We start from the raw sequence: 27,557 nt of genomic DNA on the forward strand, positions 1-27,557 counted from the left end.
GGAGACTCCCTTTGGGTTTTAAAAGCAGCTTCCGATTCAGTGGAGAAAATAGGAGGCAGTGGGACAGAAGAAATATTGGATTTGTGATTTGTGCATGAATTTCTCAGGATTTCAATCTAGGTCTAAAGCATGGGGGTTCAACATGACAGAAGTTATGGTCCATTCCCTGGCTAGCAGAATACATTTCTTTTTTAGTAGCCAATATTTTTCCCATTGATAAATGCATATTCCTCCCTTTACGCTCTCTGACTCTACCCCTGTGTGTGGCTCTCCCTCCCATTTGGCTTTGACAAAGACGATCTACATACACACACATATATATTTATATATATATGTGCATATATATATTTCATCTTCTGATATAAATGCTCCAGAAACCTCGTTTTCAAATCTTGTGAAACTTTATTGATGGTTTATCGTTCAACTGATCATATCGCATGCACATTACGATGACAAAGAGGAAAGCCTGATTTCACAAACACTTTTTAAAAAGCAGAATTGTTTATAGCGAGTTGGCAGGTTCACAGCGGTGAATTGATCATTTTTATTTTTATTTATTTTTAACTATAAAGTGCTCGCCCCCCCTTTTTTTCTCTTAGGCCCGCACCATACAGATGAGAATATAATAACTATCTTCAGCAAAGAACAAAAAAAAAGAAAACCAAAAAACTGTCGCAAGACAGTCTTTTTTCTGCTTTTTATTTGTTTTAAATACAAAAAACAAGAAGTTTCCCCTGACAAACACCCCAACTTAGGTTAACTTGTAAACAGGACAACAGATGTACAGACAAACTGCAATTTTTCAGCTGTGCCAGAAACTGCCTCTTTGGCGTGAGTTTCTTCAGTGCTTTGGGGGTGGGGGGGACCATCAGCGAATCAGACATGGGAAGTATCTGACATCAAACCACCTTCTGTTCATCTGATGATTCTGGTGTTTTTGTTTTTAGTTGGGTCCAGCCAATTTCAAACACAACAGCCTCAGGTTGGGAAGTGGGGCAGGCTTGGAACATGTCGAAGAATTGCAGTTTGCTTACACGACACGGTCATGTTTCCAAAAGTACCAAGCAGGTGAAAATACCATGATTATTATTATTTTTTTCAATCTCTCTCTCTCTCTCTCTCTCTCTCTCTCTCTCTCTCTCTCTACTCAATGGTTGCAGTACTTGTAAAATGCATATATAAACTTTTTTATGTTTGTTTATTTATTTATTTAATATGAGCAGCATTTTAAATTCTGTAAAAATGATTATACGTGTGTTTTTTTGTCTCTTATCTCTTGGTCTAAACCTAAAGCGCCGTAGGTGTGTCATAATAATAATAATAATTCCACTGCACAGATGTAAATTTTATACACTTCCCCGACCCCCCTGCCCCACCCACCCCACCCCCATTAAACCGGTACAAAGAATTTAACTTTTTTATTACTTTCTCTCTTTTTTTTTGGAAAAAAAGAAAAAAAATAGAAACAGTGCTTTTATCACCTTTTATTATTATCATTATTATCATTATTTTTTTAATCCTCCCATAATATAAAAGTCTGCAATGATATCAATAATTTATTATACTGGAAGAAATATAAAAAGAAAGCTTGTTCATGTTCTAACTAGCAGAGATTTTCTTTCTCCTCTATTCTTTTCTTTGTTTCTCTCTCTCTCTCTCTCTCTCTCTCTTTTTTTTGCCTAAAGAACTAGTTATGCTTGGAGCTGATCTTGACTTGGTGGGTTGCCTAGAAAGGGGGTGCTCTCCGGACAGCATTAAATTAGATTTTATGTACAAGTGTCAGTTGAAGCACCCCTCTCTCCACCCTCCCGCCCCTGCCCCGCCCCAGCCTCAAAATTAACAACATAACCTTTGGCTTTGAATAAATAGTGAATAATTTAAAACAGCTGATATGGGACGATGGGTGCAGTGGCGGCCCCACTTTACGATTTAATCATGTTGGACCCCCATCGCCACCGTCTCAACTCTCCTCTTTTCCCTCCCCTTTATAAAACAAAAATAAATGTTAGATGCGCAGGAGGGAGGGGGGACCCTGATGTCACTTTAACACTCTTACAAAACAAGTGAGGAATCCTGATAGCTTAATATTCAGCATATATAATTCATTTACATGATATAGCAGTCTTGATTGTGGCCCCCAAACAGATTTTATTTTATTTTATTTTTAAATTAGTTTCTAGCAGCTTTCTAGTTCAACCACGACAATGAAAATAAGAATAATTAATCATAATTAATCATAATATAATTTAATAATAATAACCTTCTACAGCCAGCAATCGAACTATGCAACGTTCGGAAATGAAAAGACCCACGATATTAAAATACACAGAACAAAATATCTGAGGTATAAGATAAAAAAATGTAGATTTTTTTTCCTCTTTTTTATTTTTATTTTATTTTTAGAGTTGCTAAAATGATGCACTATTGCATGTATTGCAATACCCAGGCCTCGGAAAGCTTCCTTTTTTTCCCCCACATTGGAAGGGTTTTTATGGGTTTTGTCATTTAGTATGGAGCAAAACGGCTGTATCCCCCTCGGTATATACTAGCCTGCAATGAAGAAAGAACGAGACCGACATCATCAGCATGGCTCCTAGTCTTGGCATCAGTCAAGGGTGCAAAAGCATTCTGAAACAAAGCAATTTGATGGGTTGTTTTTTAAATGTCTGCTTTTCTTCACAACGGGATTTGCAATGTTAGTTATTTTTTTTTCCAAAAATTTTTTGCAAGCAAGGTTCAGGACACACCACTCAAAGCTGTTCAAACAGGTGCCAGCTGACCAATTAGTGAGTGAATCATCAGCTTATATGATGGGGGCGTGGGGGGGCATGCCTCTAAATACCAGTTGATGGAAACCACAGGAGGGGATTGTGCTCTTGTGCTCAGGTCCTGCTCGCAGGTTTTCCATTATGGCCATCTGTTTGCCACTGTGAGAATGGCATCAATGGGCCCATTGGCCTGACCTAGCAGAGCTCTTCTTAAGCTCTTGAGTTCTTAAGGCCCATGTCTCCATGGGTGGAACATCTCTTCTTCATGCAAAAGGTCCATGGTTCACCCCCTGGCATCTCTAAGAGAGATCTTGGAGACCTGATGCCAAGGTGTTGTTGACAGTACTGAGCTAAATGGACCAGTAATCTGACTTGGTATAAGGCAACACATGTCAATCAAGACTGGGATCGAGTCCAGTGCTCGCCCTGTGGAACGCCCTCCCATCAGATGTTAAAGCGATAAACAACTACCTGACATTCAGAAGACATCCCTGTTTAGGGAAGCTTTTAATGTGTGACATTTTAGTGTATTTTTGGTCTCTGTGGAAGCCGCCCAGAGTGGCTGGGGAAACCCAGCCAGATGGGCGGGGTACAAATAAATTATTATTATTATTATTATTATTATTATTATTATTATTATTATTAATATTAATTATTATTATGACAGCCTGGTCCACCCAAGCTGTTCATGGGAACAGACCTGAGTTTGTCCCATTCCTGTTTCCATGTGGGCTTCAAAGGGAAAGTCCTTAAAAATATGCCTAGGAATAGGAATGGTGTGTGTGTGCACGCGCGCGCGCACACAGTGCCCTGCGATAGTTTTGCATTCATTGAAATAAAGTAGGGTGTCATGTCACCCAGGGCCAGCCCAATACATCTTGCAGCCTGACAGTGATGGTGCTCTTTCTCTATTCCAAGTACAGAAGCAAACTGGACTGGAAGTTAAAACTTACTTCAACACTGTTGATGGGATAGGGTTCTCCACTGCACCTGAGAAAGCAAGCCAGATTACGGGGTCTAGAAAAACCCCCAATGCAGTAGCTGGGCAGAGAAGCGGGGGTTAGAAGGATCAGATGGGAGAGTGCTGCTTGCCTAATGGTAGACCAAATTCCTGATCCCACTCCATCTCATCCCACTTTGATGACTGGCCTCTAAAGACAACATTCTGCACTGAGTACAAGTTGTTGGCTTCTGCTTAGGCAAATCATCTGAAAGATTTTAAGATCAGCATCATCATCATAATTTTAATAAGATAAGGGAAATTTATTGGGAGAGGGGTAAAGAACCTAGGAAACTGCCAACACTAAGCTAGTTGTTTAGCTTAGTGCTATCTACACTGAGTAGCAATGGCTCTCCATGGGGTCTGAAAGACAACAAGTCTTTCTCAGTTGTACCTTGAGATGCCAGATAGGACTTCTGGGTTAGCGCCTCCGGCAATGGCGAAATTCCTCTGATCGGGAGGAACCCGCTCCGTGGAAATCAGGGTCTGGCCGCCATGGCAAAGGCGGAGACCCACTAAAAACCACAGGCGGGAGAAGCCTGTGGACGTGGGATTCGGCTGGCACCTTTTGCGCCTCCCCTACTCGCGGGGAAACCCGGGTTCGGGGATCCGGAGTGACGTGGGGTGAGCGGTGCAGTGCTTCAAATTGACTGCTTCTTTCACGGAGTGAAGCCGCACCGAAGAAGAAGAAGAAGAGTTTGGATTTGATATCCCGCCTTTCACTCCCTTTAAGGAGTCTCAAAACGGCTAACATTCTCCTTTCCCTTCCTCCCCCACAACAAACACTCTGTGAGGTGAGTGGGGCTGAGACTTCAGAGAAGTGTGACTACCCCAAGGTCACCCAGCAGCTGCATGTGGAGGAGCGGAGACGCGAACCCGGTTCCCCAGATTACGAGACTACTGCTCTTAACCACTACACCACACTGGCTCTCACCACACTGCTGTTGCCGGAGAGCGCTGACTTTTTCCTGTGGACAATTGGACTTTAAACAACTACCCGTGAGTAGAACGGAAAATTGGATCTGTAAACATCTTAATTTGGCACAAAAATGGGAAGGTTTCAAACAGGAAGTCCGCCTTCCTCTTTTGTAAATAGATTGAAGCAAAGACGCTGCAAGCTAAAGTCTTGGAAAGTCTTTCGTAAAGGATTAAATTTCCATCAGTTAAAATCATTAAACCCCCCTTGGAAGCAGGAGAAGAGGGGGGGGGGAATTTTGGAGATGCCAGATGTTCAACCTGGGACCTTTTATATTTAGAGCATGTGCTCTACTAGCGAGCTGTGAGCATGTGACTGTCACTAGTGCATGATGTACTATTGGAAGCCCAGGGCTAGTGGGAAGCCCCAGGTTGTAGAAACTGTCATATTCCACCTAAAGTAAAAAACGGAAGCTAATTTGGGGGGTTGTTCTTCATGTGAAACACTGAAGAAATGGAAACCAGAATAAATCTTTCTCACGTACGTTCTGCATCTTTAATCTCCGCAAAATTATAAATAATAATAATGTTGCCTATTTGATACCAAGTGATTGGAAAGAACATAAGGATCCTGTTCTCACAGTGGCCAACAAGAAGCCTGTGGGAAACCTGGATGCAGCACCCAAGCAAAAGAGGATTCTTTCCTCTGGCAGTTTCCAACAGCTGGTATTCAGAAACATTACTGTCTCCAAAAACCGTGGCAAAAAACTAGGACCCCAAACCCCAGTATAAATATTTCCTTTAACTTACTCAGCTCTGCCATTTCTCACTTCAGTGAGAATGTTATATTTTAGGGTCTCTTTTGCATAGTAAACACAAGTAGTTCATGCTACATGGAGGTACATCCATTTAAAAACAAAAAGCTGGGTGAATATAAATTTAGGTGATATAAATTTAGACTCAACCAGATCGAGAGACCTTGGCGTGATTACAAGATGTCTGCGTTTCCATCCAATTACATTACTTTCACACTCCTGAAGAAAAGATTCTTTGGGAAAGTTGTGAACAATTGCTAGAGAGATGCAAAAGACTGTCATTTTTTATTTTATATTTTATCCATCATCTGTACATGGGTATCACACTTATTTGCAGACCCTGGTGCATGTACAATTTGGCAACACACATTTGTATCATCTGCAACTGGATCCATTGTGCCTCATGTTCCCTGCTCAAAGATACACACTCTCTTTAAGCCAGAAAAGGGGGATGCCCTTCCAGATGATGTTGTTGTACTACAAATCCCATAACCCCTGACCATTCTTCATGCTGGCTTCTGGGGCTGCCAGGAGTTGGAGACCAACAGCATAAGAGTTGTAGGAGAAATTCAATTCAGTTCACAGTTCAGTGTAAAACTTCCAAATTTGCACATCCTGAAAGCGTTATGTGAACAACAGTAATGTATGCCTGCGAGGGTGAAGCTGGGATCAGAGGGTGCGTGGCTGTTGTGTCCTTCCCTTTCTGCCCTGCCTGTCCTGCAACACGTCCCTAAAATGGGGGTGAGTCCATCTACATTCTGGACTATGAGTAGACTATACTGCAGAGCAGAAGGGAAGGGTATGTATTGGGCACAGATACATCAAAAGTTGGGTGTGAATCAGTCTTGATTAATTCAAATGGACTCACAGTTTTCTGCAGTTAATTTTCATTTCGCTGCTTTTCCATTGGTTGTGACTAACATTTTGCTTGATTGCCCTGATTATCTTAATTTAAGATAAACATGGTTCCACATAACGCCCCGGGAGGGTTATTTTCTCCTAATGCAAAAGGCCAGTATTGCCCAACAAAATGTCCCCATGGGGTCTTTTTATGTGTACATTTCAGTTTCACATAAATCACTCTTCCTGTGGAGGGTGTGTGTGTGTTCACGCGCCTGGTTAACTTTATGCAACAACTGGAGAGGACCGCTGAATGCTCTCCTATCCTCTACTCTTTTCAGTACAGCTATAATTTTAAATATTAACTCTAATAATATGGGAGAGAAAATAGCAGGGATTCAGGGTGACTAACAGCAGAGGCCGGGAAATCTCAGTTTCAGCTCTTTATACTTATAATCACTGGTGTGACTTGAACCTTCAGGCAATGTAAATTCAAGGCAAAAGATTGGGGGTTGGGGGGAATAAAGAAAAGAAAAGAAAAAGAATGGAGGCTACTGTGAAGGCATTCAATTTGTGATGTATTTAATTATCAAAATGACTAATTGTTCCATTAAGGTAAGTGCTCACCTAGGATATATATATATATATATATATATATATATATATCCTTATGTGTGCTACATTGCCAAGAAATTAAGACATTTGTCAAGTTTACCGGGAAGGATTAATGTGGCATTTTAGCTGCCGTTAGCAGAAGAGACAAATTCAATTAAGGGAAAGTGAGAAGATGTCAACCATGCTAAGAACTGGGGAGAGGAGGGGAGGAGGAGGGGAGGTTTGGGGCAGACCGGGAGGCAGGGAAGGGGGACGGGAGTAGATAAATCAGCACTTACCACGGCACCAACGCCGTAGGTGGTTGCTGGAGCAAGTGTGTGGTGGTAGGGGTCTGCAGCATAAAGTCGTCCGTAACTAAAAAGAAAAGAAAAAAGAAAGCAGAGCTGAGGATTAATAAAAGAAAACCAAAGCAACCCCAGAGGTTAAAAAAGAAACGGAAAGGAATTGCAAAATGAATGCAATCAAACATCCCACTCTATCCAATTACACTGGAAATGAACTGACTCAGCACGTTATGGACGCAATATCCTCTGGGGAAATGGGTTCAGTTTACAAATGAAAAGGAGGAAGGGGGGGATGGCTATAATTAGCTTTACGAGATTGAATGCAAAGCAAATGTGCAGCCATGGCTGCACAATAGGTGTGTTTTCAACTTAAGGGACCTGGTCCCTACCCTACCCCCTCAAGGAAGCCTTAGGTGATTCCCAAAAGTGTGATAGACATAAGTAGAAAGTAAATGGGAAAATAATATATACAATGTCAAAGAACAAAAGGTTCTCTCAAAGGTTTTTTGTATAAAATGTGCCAAGCAGCTGTTAGGAAGCAGTGTGCCTCTTCAGCTGACAATCCAAATGGCAATGCAACTTCTTCTTGTTGTTTTTGTTGTTGTTAATGGATGATAAATGCAACTAAGTGGGCAGAATTTGGTTTCTGAGTGGGAAGCAACTGGGCAAGGAGACCTATCCTAGCATTCTCTTATATGACACCCGGAATACAGGGCAAAATGGTGGCGCACAAAGAAACATGCAGGAGAGAACAGTGGTTCTTAATATGACAGAGAGTGACAGATCTACATCATTGGCCATATGGAGAGTTTTCTCCACTTGCCCTTTTTGAAATGCAAAGTTCAACTTGCTCATATTTTGATGCCATTTATACCTGGTGGTTTCCTATATCCACTAACCAAGCAGGGATGTGGAGACACATATGTATAAGGCTTTCAGGTACAAGGGTCAGTGCATATGTGCTACCATGGGATAAGCAGAACACAGGGCTACCATCTTTTTTTGGCAACTGCCAACTTATTTCCCCCCTCCTCGTTGCATGTAGTTAGGAACAGTGGAAGCTGCATTATACCAAGTCAGACCTTTGGTCCATCTCCCTCAGTAGCACTGCATTCCCTGACTGACAGTACCTGATCTCCAGGGTTTCAGAACGGATACATTCCCGTTCCTACCTGGAGATGCTAAGGACTGAACATGGGACCTTTGGTGTGCAAAGCAGATGCTTTACCACTGAGCTATGAAGATGCTACCTATAGCCAACAGCTGGCAGTGTTTCCATGGACTCGCCCAACTAACTTTTTGCCATTGTTGATTCTGTTTAGCCAGTAAGTTTCATCTGTATAGCAACACCCCAAGTTAAGGACATGGGAAGTTGCTTTTCACTAGATCAGGTACTTGGTCCTATCTCAGTGCTGTCTGTATGGTGTCAGGGGGTGAGGTAGCTATAGTGTGATGAGAATGTATGAAACGTGCCAAATTTTCACTCATTTAAGAAAAAACTAGGAAGAAGAATGTTACGCATGTGAAGCTTCAAGTCATTCCGGTTAACCTTCTTTATTGCACCTGGTTTACTCCCCGGGTGTACCTGCTTCTGCCTCTAATTTGCAGCTTTGGAGCCATTTTTATTTTTAAAAACAGACAAACGTGGACTTCTGCCTCCAGTAACCCCATCCAATCAGGGAAATGCATGTTATCATGAAGTTAAATCAGATAGTGGACAAGGGAAAACTATCTTTACTCTCAAAAGGCTTTCTGAGGCTGCTATGTAGCCTATCGGATATGGATACAGGATGATGCCACTAAGCCAAGTCAGTGTGAGGGTAATATTTCATCCCCAAATATGAGGGGACTCGTGTGTGTTTGTGTGTGTGTGTGTATGTGTAATTCACCCCTTCCCCATTTTGTGTCTGCCTTACTTCACACACCTGCAGTAATCCTATAGCTAACAATGTTGAGATTACTCCTGTAGGTGCTTTAACAAGAGCTTCTTTTTAAAAGAAAGCACTGCAACGTTTCGGATTCAGCCTGAAGTGCGAAAAGGTTATTCATTGCAAATGGTTTTCCTTTCACAAAGTCCAAAGAGAAATGTTGTTACTGTGGTCTATACAAAATGGAAAGCATTTATCTTGTCATAAATCTTGACTGATGAGTTTCTCACTTTGGCAGAAGTTGCTCTGACAAATTAGGACCAAATAATACTGGTGTTTTTGTGCGGTAGCAATGAATGTGTCTCTTTGTTTAGCAATTTAAAAGGCAGCTGTGGCAGAGGGGTACACAAAACATGATTAGCCTTTTCCCCAACAATGTAGATTGAAACATGTGATGCATTTGAGGGTTTTTGCCACAGGAAGACTAGGTGCATGTGCTGTGCAACATTTAATTCATGATGATTATTATACATTTATTTATACCCTGCCTTTCCTCCTGATGGGACTCAAAGCAGCTTACATATAAAAGCAAGAATCACTAAAACCATAGAAAGAAACAATAAAAAACCAAGCATTCATATAATTAAAACTGTATTTATTTATTAAATCTGTTTAAAGCATACAAATGATTACAGTAAAAAGAGCTGTGAGTTCCCAAAAGTCTGTTGGAAGAAGGTGGTCTTCACTTGCCAACAGAAGGACCACATAGAGGGGGCCTGTCTAGCTTTTCCAGGAAGGGAATTCCAAAGTCTGGGAGCAGGCAATGAGAATTTAGCTGCTGTTCGTTATCAAATTGCCCCCCGCCCCCCCTGCACTGAAAGACACTGGGAAATATCCAACTATAAGAGTAGATCCATTGAAATTAATGATCCCAAATTAGATGTGTCCATTAACTTTAATGGGTCTACTCTGAGTAGGATTAGAAGTTATGCTTGTTTTAATTCAGATAGTAGAATAATGTGGGGACCTGCAACTAAGTGTTGCAATCTGGAGTGTTTGGAGCTCCGCTCTCTTCCCAAATATGCCACTCCTTGACCCTTCATAGATCCTCCCACCCTCACCATCACTCAACTGTCAGACAGCAGTCTGCAGCTACTCAGCATCCTCAATTCTCATTGAGATGCTTGGGGGATAGCCTCACTTAGGGTTTTTCCCCCTCCCCCTTCTCACATCTTTTCTTTTTCATTTCTGAAAAACTTAACTGGGTTTCCCCCCTGAATTGTGCTTATAATTGATTGATTGAAAAGATGAATAGCACACTTTGCAAGAAGAAGAAAATCTTCAGAAAGTGGTTTGTAAAATGACTGCCCGGAGATGTTGAATAAAGTATAGTTTGCAACCATTAATGCATTTCACATTCCCGCTGTAATATGCCAGCAATTACCCAACACAAACTATCAGAGACAAACCACAGACCTTCTATAATACATTTCCTGCATGTGGGAGTGTATGTTGTTGTTGTTAGTGTATGTGGTATTTAGAGAGGGGAATCACCTGTGGTGGGGGACACACCGTGGTCTCACCTGCGGCTCCTAGAAGCTGTCAGCACGCAACAGCAGCCACACTACACAAACTGCTTTGACTGGTCGGCTAAACCAGATGGGGGTAGCCAACGGGTCTCAAACCTTTGGTTGTTTCATTGGGTTGTTTTTGTTTTTATTATGTATTGTGTGTTTTTATTCTGTGCTTTCATATTGTAACCGCCCTGAGACATGCGGGTATAGGGTGGTATACAAATTTAATAAATAATACAATAATAATAAAAATAATTGGTAAGTTAGGGACTTCCCCTGAATGAAGAGATCGGCTCTGGCAGATTGAGTGGATGAGAGCAATAGTAAGTCCAACAGTCCAGAAGGCAGTTTTTGCACATGCTGTATAGGGAAGTGAGAGGCAGATGGGGCTCATCAACCTGGGAAGGGAGCCCATCTAGGAGAAGGAAAACCAGTCCTAAACCTCCTCTGCCTTGTGGGGTATATTCAGGAGAAGAAGCTAAGGAGTAAACTCTATACAACTCTATGCAACTCCTACGTAAGAGGGCACCTAAGATGGCACCTTGTATGCCTCTTTTTAGCAACTTTTACAGCCAGACTGGTACTCTGGACAACATTATTGAGGCCGAGAGGAGTGGGGTCTTGTAGTCTGGGCAGCCCAGGACCTCCATACACACTGCTCAGACTTGCATCCTGGGGAGGTCACTTTGGTGCTACTATTGCAGCAGTTTGACTTTATCTCCACAGGTGCACTCCATTTTCTCAAGACAGATGGATGCCAAAAATAACCAGCACTATTATTATTATTATTATTATTATTATTATTATTATTATTATTCCTCATTGCCATAACTGGCTTCAAGAGGGCTACAGATATTAAAATATATGAAGAGTGTGCACTTGTTATGAAAAAGGATGAAATAAAAAATGAAATGAATTAGTTTGAACAGGAATAAAAACAAATGAGTTCCAAATGAAAATAAAACAAGTCCTTTATTCACTGTTTCTATTAGGATGTAATAGAGGTAATTACAGGTGTAATTACAGCACAAGTAAGAGAAAGGCTAAAGGGACTGGGAAGAGGAATAGTAGTTGAAATGGACAGACAGAAAATGGATGTCTACCAAATGGTGACACAGTGTTCTCTCTCTCCCTCAAATTTGACACAGCTGGTTCTTTGGAGTGGGAGTAGAAAGCTTAAACATTTCATCTTAATAACCACAAAAGTTGTACATAGGAGAAATGTAACTGGATTTCATATTGAAAGGGGATCTTAAGGGATGTGTGCCTTTTTGAAATTGCCTCAAAAACAAGGATCCTTTCCACAGTTTTTTTCAAACTTGGCAGTTGTCCTGCTTTGAACAGTAGAATGCCTGATGGTCTCAGGCATGTGGGTGGCAAACACGGTAGTTACAGGTATCCGGAGGCTGGTTGGGTCCCTCGTTGACATTAGTGAAAAATGAAAAGAAATGAGAATGGCGAAAATGAATGGACTAACTTTGAATCACTTGATAAAATAAACGGAAGACAAATGAATGGAGAGCTAAAGCAAATAAGACTTTTAATGGTGGATATGAATGAAGCAACTAAATTCCACTTCTTTCCTTTCTCAACTAGCAGATTTCTAAGATGTACTGTGAGGTGCAAGTTGATTCCTGCCTGGCCCTAAAAAGCCCTAAAAACAGCTTTTCATATGTCTCCACAGACAGTCTTCTGTGAAAGCAAAGTTATACATGAGTGGCATTCCTAAATTAAAAAACCATGGAATAATAATAATTCTTTAATAATAATAATTATTTAATGAACACAGAGAAAGCAGGATTATATATAAACTGAGGCCAGAACTGACATTTTCCTTATCGCACACCTGGAACTCTACTAACTTCAAGGATGCACCATTCATTTTAGGTGGAGGTCCCATACCTCTGTCTCTTAGATGGCTTTGGTCCATTTGAGTGGCAAAGTAAACCGCACAAGCAAGATGGAAGCAAGGCATTCTGGGGTTTTCTTTGGGCCAATTGGCATGGGCCAAAATCTACCCTGTAGGCAAGTGCTGCTCTTATAAGTTGATGTTGCAACCCATCCACCTACCCACACTTGGTAAAATGTTGCCATACCTGAGGGTGGGGAGGGGAGAGGTAGAGGTAGAGAAGGATTTTTTGTGGTACCATGTGATTGGCTGTCAGGGCATTGTTTTTTCACATACACCTCACTGCTGTTTACATCTGGGATGTGGTGCTATAGATCTGGCTAACTGGTTGGGTGGGAGATTTGTATAGCTCACCCATGTATGAGGGACATCTGACCAAATATCTCCCATTGGTGACAGGATCCCCACCTGTGATTCAGATAAAATTGTGATAGCAGTTCAATGCCTTCTCCAAAATGAACATGGCAAATCCATCAAATGGGTCACTTCATTGGCCTCTACTAGCAAAGAGCTATTGCTGGGATGAGTCGCTTGCTGCTTTTAAAGAGAATGTTCCCTTCTTTGTGTAATACAAGAGGGTCAAATTCTTCATGAAGAAACCTAAGCATCAGCATATGCAGGGAGAGATTTCCAAACAACGGCCGTGTAGATATTATCTGATAATATATATTGAGTCCTCCCCCCTTTCATGTGATGAATAAACTTTATTTTTCTTCCTCAGGGTGACCTCTGCCTTCAGAATATGATGGTTTTATTATGATTAATAAATTTCATTTCCACAGAGGAAAAGGAACAGTGTCAGCTTAAACGGAGAGCATGCTGGCTCCCTTCTTTTTAAATGCTAATTTCAAAATGCACCCTTACATGACACAAAAATTGAAATGCTCACGAGGGTTAGCCCTCTGGATGCAGATACTCCTCTCAAAGGGATGCCAGGAAACACACTAGGGCTGTTCAGATGTCACATTCAGTGTGTGTATAACGGGTATACCTGTGTACACAAACAGTTGAGATGCACAAAGCGGCAAGTGTACACTCTTATACGCAAACACTTGTACACATGCGAAGACAGCTTGTACCTGTTGTTAGCTGCCACCATTTCCAGGTTCAATCCTCAGTGGCATCTCTAAGTCCCTTGCCTCTAATGTCCCTTGCCTGAAACCCTGGAGAGCAACTGCCAGTCAGTGTCGGCAATACTGAATTGGATGGACTCAATGGTCCGACTCAGCATCAAGTGGCTTCCTTTGCTCCAATTAACTTCCGCTTCCTAGCTGCAGCATTTGATGCTGAAGCTTGCTCAGCATATGGTTTCTGTTCATCCTCAGATGGCTAAGAAATTAAGCATGAAAGCATGTAAGCAAGATTTCAGAAGCCAAAGAGGGCAACAGGCAAGAGAGAGTGCTCTGTGCATCTTCTTTCTTTCTTGGATTTGCACTGTTGTATAATGTGTGAGAGCTGCAGGATTCACTCCCCACTTCACACATACTAGTTGTGCAATTGTTATTTTCCTTTTGCTTTCAGAACTGGACCCAATCTGGTTCCCATCCAGTGCAACAACTTGTGGCCCTAGATGGTGATGTACTTTCTTATAGAAATGGGTAACCAAATCAGTTCAGTGGGGCTCAGGTGTGAATCATGATGTGGACATAAATGCATTTGAGCATCTTCATCTGCACATGTTGTGTGTATGTGGAAAGCTGCCTATGCAAACAGATTGATGGAGTGAGGCCCTTGAATACAAAGCATCTCTCTAGTGGTCTGCACTTTGTAGCCTTCTTGGGTACCTAACTTTCCTAAAATAGTAACTGAAAAACCCAATTTCCTCAGCTGGGCTGTTGCAGTGTATCTTTTTCCTATTGTTGCACTCAGAGGAAAGGAACACAGGAAGTGTTCTCTTCTGTTATGTTTTAGTCTTTTAATTATGGCAGTTCATTTGAACTAAGAACATAAGATAAGTAGAAGTGGGTAGAAAAAGTTTCCCCCTCCCTCTCATAACACTAGAACCCAGGGAGATGCAATGAAGTTGAATGTTGGAAGATTCAGGACCAAGGAAAGTAAGTGATTTTTCGTGCAATGCATAGTTAAACTATGGGACTTTCTCCTACAGAAGGCAGTGATGGCCACCAACTTGGATGACTTTAAGAGGATTAGACAAATTCATGGAGGACAAGGCTATCAGTGACTACTAGCTGCAGTGGCTATGCTCTGCCTTGGTAGTTGCAGGCAATAATGCTTCTGAATATCAGTTGCTGGAAACTGCAGGAGGGGAGAATGCTCTTTTGCTTGCATCCTGCATGCAGGTTTTACCACAGGCATCTGGTTGGCCATAATGAGATGTTGAACTAGATGGGCCATTGGCCTGATCCAGCCAGCTCTCCTTATGCTTCTGTGAGACAGAACATTGGAAATACATGTTTCAAACTGTATTTGTTGTCACATTTCCCTCTCTTGCCTAAGTATGAGTTTGTAACAGTGTAGGGTTGTGTAGAATACAAACTTGTGGCTCAGGAAATCAAACACAGTTCTGCCTGTCAGGTGCACCATATCTAGATCATCTCCATTTTTGTAGTCCCATTAAAGCAGGAGACAAGCCCCTGCCAAGTCAAGAACACATAGGGGCATGAGAACAAAGGAAACTGCCTTATAGTGAGCCAGATCATTGGTCCATCTAACGAGGTATTGCTGACACTGACTGGCAGAGGCTCTCTTGGGTTTCAGGCAGGGAATCTTCATGATCCCTAGCCAGAGATGCTGGGGTCTGAACCAGAGAAACCAGGATGCTAAGCAGGTGCTCTACCACTGAACTATGGCCCTTCCAACTATGACTCTACTGTAGGCATTCACAACACACACACACACACTTCAATCTTCTATCTCTGCTGGAGCATTTTGTGCTTTCTGTATAGCTGGGGAAACTGCATAATCCGAGGATTACTTGCACACTCCGTTGCCCATGCGTGCGCTTACAGAGACCCGCACACATGCTTGAGTGTGGCACAAACAGAGATAATTCTCTCTCTCTCTCTCTCTCTCTCTCTATATATATATATATATGCACTGCTTTGTTATCAATGGAGGTTTGGAGTGCAACCCCTTCCATTTACAAATTGCAGAACCCCAGCCTGCCTTAATCTTGTCAAGTTGTCACGTTTGACTAGCCATGCAGACTGACCTAGAACTACGAGTGCAAGAAAGGCAAGCTGTCAAAGAGATAATGACAAAGATGCCAGGAGGGTTTGCCAGTGTTTCTCGCTGAGCCGAGAGGGAAGGATTAATCAAACTTTAGCTATGCAAGGGGAGAGGATAATCCGAGTGTCGACTGGTGGCTGTCCCTGTCACCGCGCCTCTTACCCTAACAGCTAACCTGCAGTAGTTGGCCTGGGAGGGGGTGGGGGGAGATAAAGAGGAAGTCAAGGCCCATGAAAGGCATACACCACTATGGACTACAGCAATAGAAAGATGCTTTGAAAGTGCCAGACAATATAAAGGATAGTTGGATTTATTGGGGGGATTCAATTGTGCACCATAGCACAATAGAGGAGGGGTTGCCAACATAGGGCTTGTCCAAACTTCATCTTGTCCCATGCCTAGAAAGATTGGGTCTGAGTGGTTTCCCCCTTGCCTCACTCCTTTCCCACTCTCAGAGCTAAACAGAACAGCCGTCTATCCACAGAAAACCCAAAAGCCATTTGCTCTGACTGTGCGCTAAAGAATGGTTTCCCCCATTCTTGAAGTGGCTGAGACTGGGGCAAGGGGTAGCAAGGTCAGAGCCATGTGGTTCCACCAGCAGAACCAACATCACAAATCCAGAGCCTTTGCTGGACAGCTTGAACAGTCGTTTAGGCATAGATGACTTCAAGGCTGGATTACTGCAATGCGCTCTATGTGGGACTTGCTTTGCGTTTGGACTGGAAAATGCACTTGGTGCAGAACGCTGCAGCACGGTGGCTGGCAGGAGTGAAACATTGTCAGCATATAACAGAAACAAAATTTTAAAATTCCTTCCAGTAGCACCTTAGTGACCAACCAAGATTCTTATTGGTATGAGCTTTCGTGTGCATACACATTTCTGTATCTGAAGAAGTGTGCATGCACACAAAAGCTCATACCAATAACAAACTTAGTTGGTCTCTAAGGTCCTGCTGGAAGGAATTTTTTTATTTTGTTTCAACTATGGCAGACCAACAAAGCTACCCTACCTGTAACTAGCATATAACAGAGTTCTGCTCAGAGATCTGCATTGGCTGCCAATTTATTACTGGGCCAGACTCAAGCTGTTGTTAATATGTAAGGCCCTTAACCGCTTGGGGCCAGTTTACTTACCCCATATATAACCACTCTGATCTGTGGAACTGGGACTTTTACAGGCACTACAAAATGTTCATGCTGCACTTGGAAGTAACTGATCTAGTGTGGCAGCTGCTACAATCTGGAACTCCCTGCCTATTGACATTAGGCAGGCACTTTCCCTGTATCTTAAAAACCATTTCTGCTGAGGCTAGCATATCCATGCATGTAAAGCTGACATGTATTTTAATCAGTACTTTTAGAGTTCTAGCCATAGTTAGTTCTATTCAGAGCAGACCCATAGAAATTAATGAATATGACTGACCAAGCTTTATTAAAGTCAGTGGATCAACTCTGAGTTACAAGTTAGCCGAATAGAATAATAATAATAATAATAATAATAATAATAATAATAATAATAATAATAATTTATTTCTACCCCGCCCATCTGGCGGGGTTCCCCAGGCACTCTGGGCGGCTTCCAACAAAAGATTAAAAATACATTAAAACATTAAAAACTTCCCTAAACAGGGCTGCCTTCAGATGTCTTCTAAAAGTCAGAGAGTTGTTTATTTCCTTGACATTTGAAGGGAGGGTGTTCCACAGGGTGCCACTACCGAGAAGGCCCTCTGCCTGGTTCCCTGTAGCTTCACTTCTCACAGTGAGGGAAGCGCCAGAAGGCCCTTGGCACTGGATCTCAATGTCCGGGTTGAACGATGGTGGAGACACTCCTTCAGGTATACTGGGCTGAGGCCGTTTAGGGCTTTAAAGGTCAGCACCCACACTTTGAATTGTGCTCGGAAATGTACTGGGAGCCAATGAAGGTCTTTCAACCCATAGCTTATAATGTATACTTTTGTCAATTTTTTTTCATTTCCCCTTTTCATAAGCTTCTTTTTAACATTTGTTTTCTACTGATGATTTCTAACATTTATTCTTTGCAAACTGCTTAGAGGCTTTATTTACAGTAAAATGGTGTGCAAATATTGTTGAATAATTAGGTAAAATAAATTACATGGATCTGCCTTTGCTGCTACCCTACTCTACCACAGACTTGTCCAGCTAAGCAGCCACTATCTTGGTGTTGGGAGGACTCTGCCCCATCCACACACCCTATTACTGGAGAGCTCATTGCCACTACAAGATCCTCTTTGGTCTAAAGTGTTACATAAATATGTCAAGTAAATAAAAATCTGAACATCAGTTGAATAGGATTCTTAGGCAGATCTACATTCATGGGTTTTAACATTAAGGAAGGGTTAAGGAATGGTTTTCATAATGTACCATACTTTTCCGTGTATAAGACAAGTTTTTTTTTTACTCTAAAATAATGTAAAAAATAGTGGGTCATCTTATACATGGATAGTGCAGAGCAGGGATGGGTGATTATATAATAATAATAATTTATTATTTATACCCCGCCCATCTGCCTAAGTTTCCCCAGCCCCATTCAATTGGGAACCTTCCAATTGAATGTTAAAAACAATACAGCATTAAATATTAAAAACTTCCCTAAACAGGGCTGCCTTCAGATGTCTTTTAAAGATAAGATAGCTTATCTTGGTTGCAGCTGCGAGCAGGAGCTTGTCTGTGGCGAATGGGTGGGTGATTGGTGGCTGCGGCAAGGGCTGCTGTGGATTGGCTACTGCTGAGGCAACTGGGTGTGTGATTGCTAGCAGCAAGCGGGCAGACGGTTGGTTGCATCAGCGATGCAAGCGATTGTCAGTGTTTGTAAGTCATTCCAGTAGCACCTTAAAGACCAACTTAGTTAGTTCTTGGTATGAGCTTTCGTGTGCATGCACACTTCTTCAGATACACTGAAGTGTATCTGAAGAACTGTGCATGCACACGAAAGCTCATACCAAGAACTAACTAAGTTGGTCTTTAAGGTGCTACTGGAAGGATTTTTTTTTGTTTTGACTATGGCAGACCAACACGGCTACCTATCTGTAACTGTATTTGTAAGTCATGTGAGTGATATTAGGCATCCCCCCAAAAAACTCAAGAACTCTGGGCCATCTCCCCCCATTTTCTTAAATTGGAGTCCCCCAAAATAGGGGTAGACTTATACACAGTTTCGTGTTATACATGGAAAAATACGGTACTTGGATACTTGACGTGCTACTTTTAACGTTCATAATGTTGACACCAGAGGGCGCTGCAGAGCAACCAGCAGTAGGGAGACAGTATTTTGATGGAAAAAAAAAAAGGTAAGAAGCACTTTAATTTACAAGTATTCCCTGTCCTATTTTAGGAGGATATATCTTAATATCGTTCTAATAACATTAAACATGTCAGTGTAGATCCAGCCTTAATTTTCCTCGAAAAGTTCAAAGTTTTCAAATTCCTCCACCAAAGGCATCCCTCACTCGTTTGGTGAATTGGTCCACCAAATGCATCTATCAGACCCCTGATTATATATTTGAACTAGTACATGTTGGAGTGAGGTGCCATTCACGCACAGTCTTCTTAGGGGTTTTCTCTGATGCTCTTGCAACTTGACAAAGCTTAAGCTCTAGTGAAGATAGAGCAAAAGGTCTTATCTGGTTTTACATTTCCAGTCATTCCCCATCCCCACCATAATATTTCACCTATTTTCTATGCCTGGTATCATTTATGAGCAAAAACATGTTATAGACCTGGACAATAACCCTAACTTCTTGGTCCCACCCATACCCAACTCCTCATAACAATCCTGACATCTTGGCTGCAGGTAGGGAAGGACAAATTTGTCAGTTTCAGTTCCTCTCAGTTTCTACTCCCCCAACCCCAATCTTACATCTAGTTTTGTACATTCCAGGGGAGTTACTTAGACTGTTATGAGATGCTCAGTTGCTCCAGGCTGTAGCTTTGCTAAGCAATCAGCAATTCAGGTGTTTTATAAATGAAGTAGCGACTAAGAATGGAAGAATGTGTTGATTTTGGTTCTCTCGGTTTCCCATTTTCCCAATCTTAAATTCAGTTCTCTATATTTCTACAGCAATTTGCTAATTTTCTTTCTTTTTTTTAAAGTCCTCATGAAAATTCTTCAGCATTTCACACTGAATTTCTCTTCACATACACATTTGCATATGCAGATTTGACTAGAGCACACATTTCTACAAACAGTTCCTCCCAGTATAGTGCATCTTAATGTTCTTTTTACTAATATATCCATTGTTGTGCTCACATTTGCCTAATAAATGGATTTTTGAAAACACCGGTTGGTTGGAGAACTGCATCACAAAATTCAGATTAAGTGTGAATTTTGAAGGACAGCTGTGTTTCAGTTTGCTTATTGTTTCAGAATGTGCAAATTTGATCAAGTCAGCTTTAAATGTGCCCTGAATCTAATTTCTCATTTGCTGTGGCTTGGAGCAGCAACTTTTCTATTTTTTAATTTTTTTTAAGGAGAGTGGGGAAGAAATACTCTCACCACCTTGCAAATTGGGGGGCATCAACCCTTTTGCAGCCTGAAAGCCACTGTTACAAGCATGGGGTGGCAGGCGTTTTGATGATGTATTCAGGTTCCCTCCAAGTCTAAGGTTTTGTAGCTGTAAGATGAGAGCCTGTAGTACAAGGAACTGCTGAAGTGGTCAAACTCTTTGATAAGTTAATGGCATTAGCCAAGCCTGCCAAGCATCCTTTCTATATGGCAAAAGAAATAGTCAAGCACAGGTGTGTTGCCATAAAAACAACTAGCTAGTGATGCCTCTAGGAGAAGGGTGTAGACCTTTCCCCCCCCCTCACCTAGCTGGATAGGCTAGGGCCAAGTGGGGTGGTCTCATTTGGAGCTGAGAAGACACTCCAGACTTGCTCTATGTGATGAAACCAAAGCTTTGAGGCTGCTTCCATGGCAGCCTAATGGGGGAACAAGATCATGTTTTATATGTGTGTAAATAAAACCATGTATCCAAAAACACCACAATCTCCAGTGTTGGGCAGGGTCAGAGATAACAAGTGAGCAGAGCAAACAATGTATATGTTACCTTAGTATAGTAGGATAGTTTCCACACACACTCACAGAACCCTCTTTATCTCCCATCCAGGCAAGCAAAAGGCATGATCAGAGTTCAAGGACACAATGCAGCCTTTCCAAAACACTTGATGCAGGTGCAATGTAGGGCAGAGAGAGGTGTGGCTTGAAGAGACAGGTTGTAGTCTATGCAAGGGATGTGCTGTGGTAAACTCTGTAAAACATCATGTACACTAACGGCCAACTGATGTGTACCAGGACATAACTGGGGACCTCTGTTTTTTACATATCAGAGTTTGAGGAAGGTTGAACAGAAGGGGAATAATATATATATATATATATATATATATATATATATATATATATATAATATTGTGTGTGTGTGTCTCTGTCTGTGTCTGTCTATAGAATTCATATGTGTGGAAGAATAAGAAGAGGAAGAATTGACAAAAGAGGATAATCTAGTAGTATGGAAACTAGTAGTAGTAGTTTTGCAGTTTGATAAGGTACAAGATTGTGTGCCCCCCCCCCCATTTCTTAGTTGACTACTTTGTTGTATTTTTACTACACTATTAGCAAATTATTCTACTGCATTTGCTGTATCTTTATTGGTGTGCACTAGGGTAGCAAATGTGGCACTTTCTAGATGTTGCTGAACTAGAACTTCCATTGTGCCTCACCATTAGCCTGTAGTCACACAATTGGTGTACTGGATTCACAGAACTGTAGAGTTGGAAAGGACCCAGAGGGTCATCTAGTCAGTTTTGAGATTCGCCACCTTTGGGGAATTTCACCTCCTTCTAAGATGAATAAAATAGTCTAGTTAAGCAGGGTGGGAGTTCAATTTTGAATGCATTATAATATTCTCTCAAGATGCCATTTGGTTATGGCAGTTTGCCCAATTTTAGTCTTTTTCTTGTTTCCTTTACTTCCTCTTGGGATATTGGTTGATTCAAATAATCCCTGTGCTCCTACAACGTTTTTAAGGCATACTTGAGAGGTAAGCCCCTATAGAAGATTGTGAAGGATTCTTGGAGGAGTACAGGGAAATACAATATTCTTGGGAGATTTTGCCAATCCCCAGAGTATTATTGCATATTCATCCTTACTATGCATGCAAGTAATCTGTTTTTTTTTTAATTTTGTGTTTTTTGACTGCATGAGCTAAGAGGCAAGAAGCTTTGTTACCAAATTCATAATAAACACTCCAACCTCTCATTATTGCCTTATGTATGTGCTCAGTCAGAAGGAGTTGTAGTTCAGAGGTCAAACTTTTGTAGTTGTAGTTCAAACTTTTTTCACAGCCTGACTTAAATTTTTAGATTTTTAGTTTTGTGACTCCTTCTCTAATATTTTAATTCTAGCAGTAAGAGTATTAATTTCAGATTCATAAATCTGAAATTTTCCTGCTTTGTACAGATTGCTTGGCTGGTTAAGTGTATTGGAAAATTCAGAGAAGTGTGATTTTCACAAGAAGACTGCATTTCAGTTTGCACACTGTTTCAGAAGGTGTGAATTAGTTAGGTTCACTTTTAAATGCAAACTGACTCCCTCCCTCAATACCTAGCTATGCATATATGTATGGAAGCTGGAGATGTACAAAAGCCCCCCCCCCCATACAACAGCAACAACCCTCCGTGGCAGTACACACACTATAAGAACACAAAATGTGCCTTGTTCTCACTCTCTAGTATGCCAATTGCTCTTTTTGGCAATGTTTGTCATTGACTTGAGAGGTGTAAATTTATAAATACATACGTGCATATTTTGTGGTTAGCACATTTGGTAGTACACTGAATCCTGAAACTATTTCTACAGTTAACCCAAATGCAATAGATCCATTCAGAATAAAGATGTTATACAAAACAAAAACAAATAAACAAACCCAGGATGCCTGTTTCATTAAACAGAAAGGAAAAAGAAACACCCCATGCAGAGGAGGATTTTTTGGGGAGGATAGAAATGGCAAAAGTCTGTTCTAGTTTTCTTGCATTAGATCAGCAAAATCCCAAGCTGGGGTGAGAATAGAAGGACAAAGGAAGGGCAGGGGAGAGTAGCCAAGTATCTCAGAGTAGGACAAAACCAATCACAAAGGGTGACATCATGTTTTGTAAGAAGCATGTTATGTTTCAACCTTTCTCATAACTCTATGGAAGGAGTAGAGAACCTCAGGCCTGGAAGTTAAATGGCTCCCCAGACCACACCTCTTCCCAGCCACACCCTTTCTCCCTTGGCCACTCCCATCCTGCACACCCTGCTTGGGTGCTTTTTTCATGTCTGTGAGCTCTGAAATGTCTCTTGCTTGCCTGGATGTAGGATAGAGAGAAGGGTGCATGATTGTGTGCAGAAGCCAGCCTACTGCACGAAGGTAAAACTGATATCAACTGCTCCACTCATTTTGGCATCTGTCTCCACCTACTACTAGCATGTGGTCCCTGGAAGGTTGCCCCAAAGGGAATGTGGTATTGGATGAGGATGTTCAGAAATGGTACAGGACAAGAATATTATACCTTTAACAGTAACAGCTTTATATGGAATTTCAGCAGGTGCTTCTCTTCCCCACTCCTGCATGATAAGCTGCCAATATTTCTTCTACCACACCTCTATTAGGTTTAAAGGAAGAGAAGGCCCCTCCACCCTCTGCTTAGCCTAGGGATAAGGGTATTTACCCTTTCCAGTGCCAGTTATAATGCTTAGCTATGTTTAAAAAAATAAGAAAAAACAAGGAGCTGCAACTATATCCTTCCACTCTTCTAGAAAGTTCAAACTCATAAAGTGCTACACACTATGTTCTCTATACTGGAAGATCAACCAGAGCTGTTCCTAAGTGAAGAATGTGAAAAGGTACATTCACAAAACAAGGTGGTTGTTTTCTTTCACCCTCCATTGTATACTGACTTCTCAAATTTTCATGCTTTGGGAATAAAGATGTCTGGCTGGAAGCATGTGAGACGAACTGAATTCAACAGCAGTGGTCTTCCCACTTGTGATTCTCAGCAACTGGTCTTCAGAGGCATCCTGCCTCTGATAGTGTAGACAGTACATAGCCATTGTGGCTAGTAGACATTGATAGCCATGATTATGCCTCTTTCTTAAAGCTGTCCAAGTTGGTGGCCATCACTACTTCTTGTGGGAGCAAATTGTATCATTTAATGGGTCCATTGTGCTCCTGTTCAGGAACGTAGTTCTTTTGGTAGTTTACCAAGTCTCATCTTCAGGTAACATCAAATATAATGCAGCTCCAGTCATGTAGTGTCTTCTGAGCCTTCCCAGTTCCATTAACTTCCACACCCTGGAGCCATGGAGTAAAGGGAACACAGGCAGCTGAACAGGCTACAGTGCAGAGCATGTTCATTCTGAAACCGTACACTGGTTTAAATTAATGCTCTGCTTCCAATGTCATGATGGGATATATCCAAATAAGTTCTATTCAGAGTAGATCCATCAATTTTAATTAATGAAAATCAGCCCTGTCCATTAATTTTCAATGGGTGTACACTGAGTAGAACTTACTTGGCTACAATCCTAAGCTTTCACCACACTGTCTTCAGTAGTAAAGTCATAAAGGACTTCATTTCTGTATATAAAAACATAAGAAAGGTCTGGCGGCTGGATCAGGCCAGTGACCCATCTAGTTCAGCACCCTCTTCTCACAGTGGCCAACCAAATGCATGTGGAAAGCAGGACCTGAGTGCAACAGCAACTCTCCCCACCTGCAGTTTTCAGAAACTTGTATTCAAAGGCATACTTCATTCAATAGCAAAGGTAAAATGTAGCCATCAAAGCTAGCTGCTGCCAATAGCATTCTCCTTCTAATCCACTTTTAAAGTCATCCAAGTTGGTGGCCATCACTGCCTCTTGTGGGAGAGAATGCCACAGTTTTAACTATGCACTGACCACCCTGAATTTCTTTCATTGATTCACAGGGATGGGAGGGACTTAAAGGCATCTAGTCCAACCTCTTGCTCAGTTCAGGATATAGCTGCAGGCATTCCTGACAGATGGTCACACAGCCTCTGATTAGCACTTACATGCTTCAGTGAGGATAGCTCTGCTGCTGTTCCTCCTCCAAACTGAGGAAGAATTTAATGGCTATCACATATGCTTGTCCAAAAAGGAACCTGGTTTGATGAAAAGGGTGCTCTACTACTCATGGGAACATAGGAAGCTAACTTAAAACAAATCAGACTGTTACTCCATCTAACTCAGTATTGTCTACATGGACGGCAGTGACTGTCTAGGATTTCAGACAGTGAGTCTCTCCCAGCTTTGGAGATTCCAGAGATTGAACCTGAGACCTTCTGTATGCAAAACAGATGCTCTAACACTCAGCTGTGGCCCTTCCCTTCCCTATCAATTGCTTCTTCTCATGAGGACAGAAGTAATACGATCTACTTCTGAAGAGTCCTGTTTAGGAAGCCCCAAAGAAACATTGCAACCCCCTTCCCTGTAGTAATTCAGTATTGAAATTCAGTATTGAAATTCAGTATTGAATTAACTGAGCGTTAATCGTAATATAGTAGAAGCACATACAAGAGGGGTGGGGTCACTTGTGACCCTGCAGATGCTGCTGGAATCCTTCACCATTGGCTAGATTGGTGTTGCTTGGAGTCCAACAACACCTGGAGGGCACCGGGTTGACATTGCCCCCCACCTGACTTAAAATAGCAGTTCAAACTTGGATAGTGTGGTTTGGATAGGGACCCTCAACAGCATTTTAAAAACTACTGTATAAAAAGAACAAACATTTGTTCTGTTTGAGAAAGTGGGAGGCCAGATAGTTCCATCAATTATCTAGGAGTAAGTTCCATTGAATTACGCATGGATATGCATGTCTAGGATTGCACTACAAAAAAAATTCCTTCCAGTAGCACCTTAAAGACCAACTAAGTCAGTTCTTGGTATGAGCTTTCGTGTGCATGCACACTTCTTCAGATACCATGCATGCACACGAAAGCTCATACCAAGAACTGACTTAGTTGGTCTTTAAGGTGCTACTGGAAGGAATTTTTTTTGTTTTGACTATGGCAGACCAACACGGCTACCTATCTGTAACTAGGATTGCACTGTTAATGTCTACAGTAAATACATACTTAGTTGTGCTAGGCTTGATTAGGGATGTTCCACTGTCTGAGCTGGAATGTGCTCCTGCATCATGATAATGAACAATGGCCGTTTCATAGTAAATGACTATAGTGGAAATATTGGAGGACCCCAGTAAACTCTACTATATTATTCCATGGTTTTACTTTTGGGGTGTGTGTGACGCAAGCAGGGTTTTGAGCAGCTTCAGAAAGCAAAACTGTGTGTTTACAATGTTTTTGTTTTTATAGAGCATCTGCATGGCATCATGCACAAAGCACTCTGTTCTCGTCTCCTTTGTTTTCACTGTTCAGGCCCTGCTTTTTTTTAACTTCATAATTTTATGAAATTAATGCCAACTCTCTCTCTTTTTTTCACACAATGGAGCAGACAGATGAAGATAGCCTATTGTGCATCTGTTCAGTAGATTTGGGTGGGGGTGGACAGATATGGCTTTTATTGCTCTATTACCTATTCCGCGTTTCATCTCTCTGCTCTGCTCCAGCAACTGACTCTATCACTTTAACCCTTCCCTTTCCAAGCAGCACAATTCTCTCCCCCCCCAGAACCCCCCACAAAAAAACCCCAAATAGTGGAAGGCAATCATAGTCAGGAGTTTAGCAAGGGGGAGAAGGAGCACTTAGGCTTTTCATTATAGTATAGTTCAAATCCAAATCCCTCCCAGTATTTGGATCTGGGGAAAGGGGAACTGCTCACCTGGCTACAAAATATCACTGGGTTTTCAAAGTATGGAAGAAGTCTGGTTCTGCCAAACTGTTAATGTCCGTACACACCCTGTGGGTGCTGTTGAAGGGGACAGGTACACAATGCATGCTCTTCCAGATTCTCTGTAGGTGTTCTGGAACCATTAAAGTAGCTAAACCCCAAGATCAATGGAATCCCCAAGCTGCTTTGAAATCTCTCCTTAGTTTTTAAAAAAGTAGCTTAAAAATAGCTTTAAAAGAAACTGCAGCTAGTTTTTATGTGCTGCTGCTCCCAACCAATCTTGGTTAGAGAGAAGCAGTGGAGAGAGTTCAAGTAGATTAAAAACAAAGGTGAGAAATAGGAAGAGAAAAAAAGGAAGGAAAGAAAACCTTCGCAGAGTATGGGTATCCCCAATGACAATTTGAACTAAATCAAGTAAAAGTTAGTTGTCTCACAGAAAAACAACCTAGTGGGACTTAGGCCCACTTATGTATGCACACAACTAGTGTTGTTGTGGCCAGTTCAGCTTCATGTAAAATTTTATTCTTCAAGGTTAGTCCCAAAGGTGTGTTTATGATGTAACATGAAAGTGAGGCACCTCTGAAGGGCCTGGGATTCACTTGGGTGTGGTAGAAACACATTGGCAGAAAGACTCACATGGATGGTAGCCTTGATGAATTTTTTGGTGAAGCTCCAGGTTCAATGGTTACTATATCAGTTGGGTGTGGCAGTCAGTGGGAATCCCACCAGTACAAACATGTGCAACCAGGTTTGCCTAACCGAAGTCCAGTTGGCTGCAATGGGGGTGTTTTTTTCTTCTAGGATTAGACCCAGGGCCTTTAATTGTGTTTCCAACTTGGGATCTTGCTGTTTCTCCACCTTGCACAGCTGTTTTTTTTTAAAAAGAAACTTCAGAATAACCATTACTTTCCTAGATCAT

At 41.6% G+C, this 27,557-nt stretch overlaps 1 protein-coding gene across 36 annotated transcripts in view; it reads right to left on the reverse strand.

Annotated features, from left to right (window-relative positions):
* Positions 1–1,613: 1,613 nt before the first annotated feature.
* The window catches only part of RBFOX1 (RNA binding fox-1 homolog 1), a 1,459,852-nt gene continuing 1,433,908 nt past the window's right edge, over positions 1,614–27,557 (reverse strand). For 25 of the 36 annotated variants that reach the window (XM_083710871.1, XM_083710861.1, XM_083710862.1 and 22 more), the window contains 2 exons: positions 7,232–7,307; positions 1,614–2,628 (listed from right to left, as the gene is read on the reverse strand). In XM_083710871.1, the coding sequence (XP_083566997.1) occupies positions 2,506–2,628; positions 7,232–7,307 (199 nt within the window). In that variant the 3' untranslated portion in view covers positions 1,614–2,505. The remainder of the gene's footprint in view (positions 2,629–7,231; positions 7,308–27,557) is intronic. The other 11 variants (XM_083710865.1, XM_083710866.1, XM_083710894.1 and 8 more) reach the window with 2 other exon arrangements.

Source organism: Podarcis gaigeae (assembly GCF_964106915.1).
Source record: "Podarcis gaigeae genome assembly, chromosome: 14".
Classification (NCBI taxonomy): domain Eukaryota; kingdom Metazoa; phylum Chordata; class Lepidosauria; order Squamata; family Lacertidae; genus Podarcis; species Podarcis gaigeae.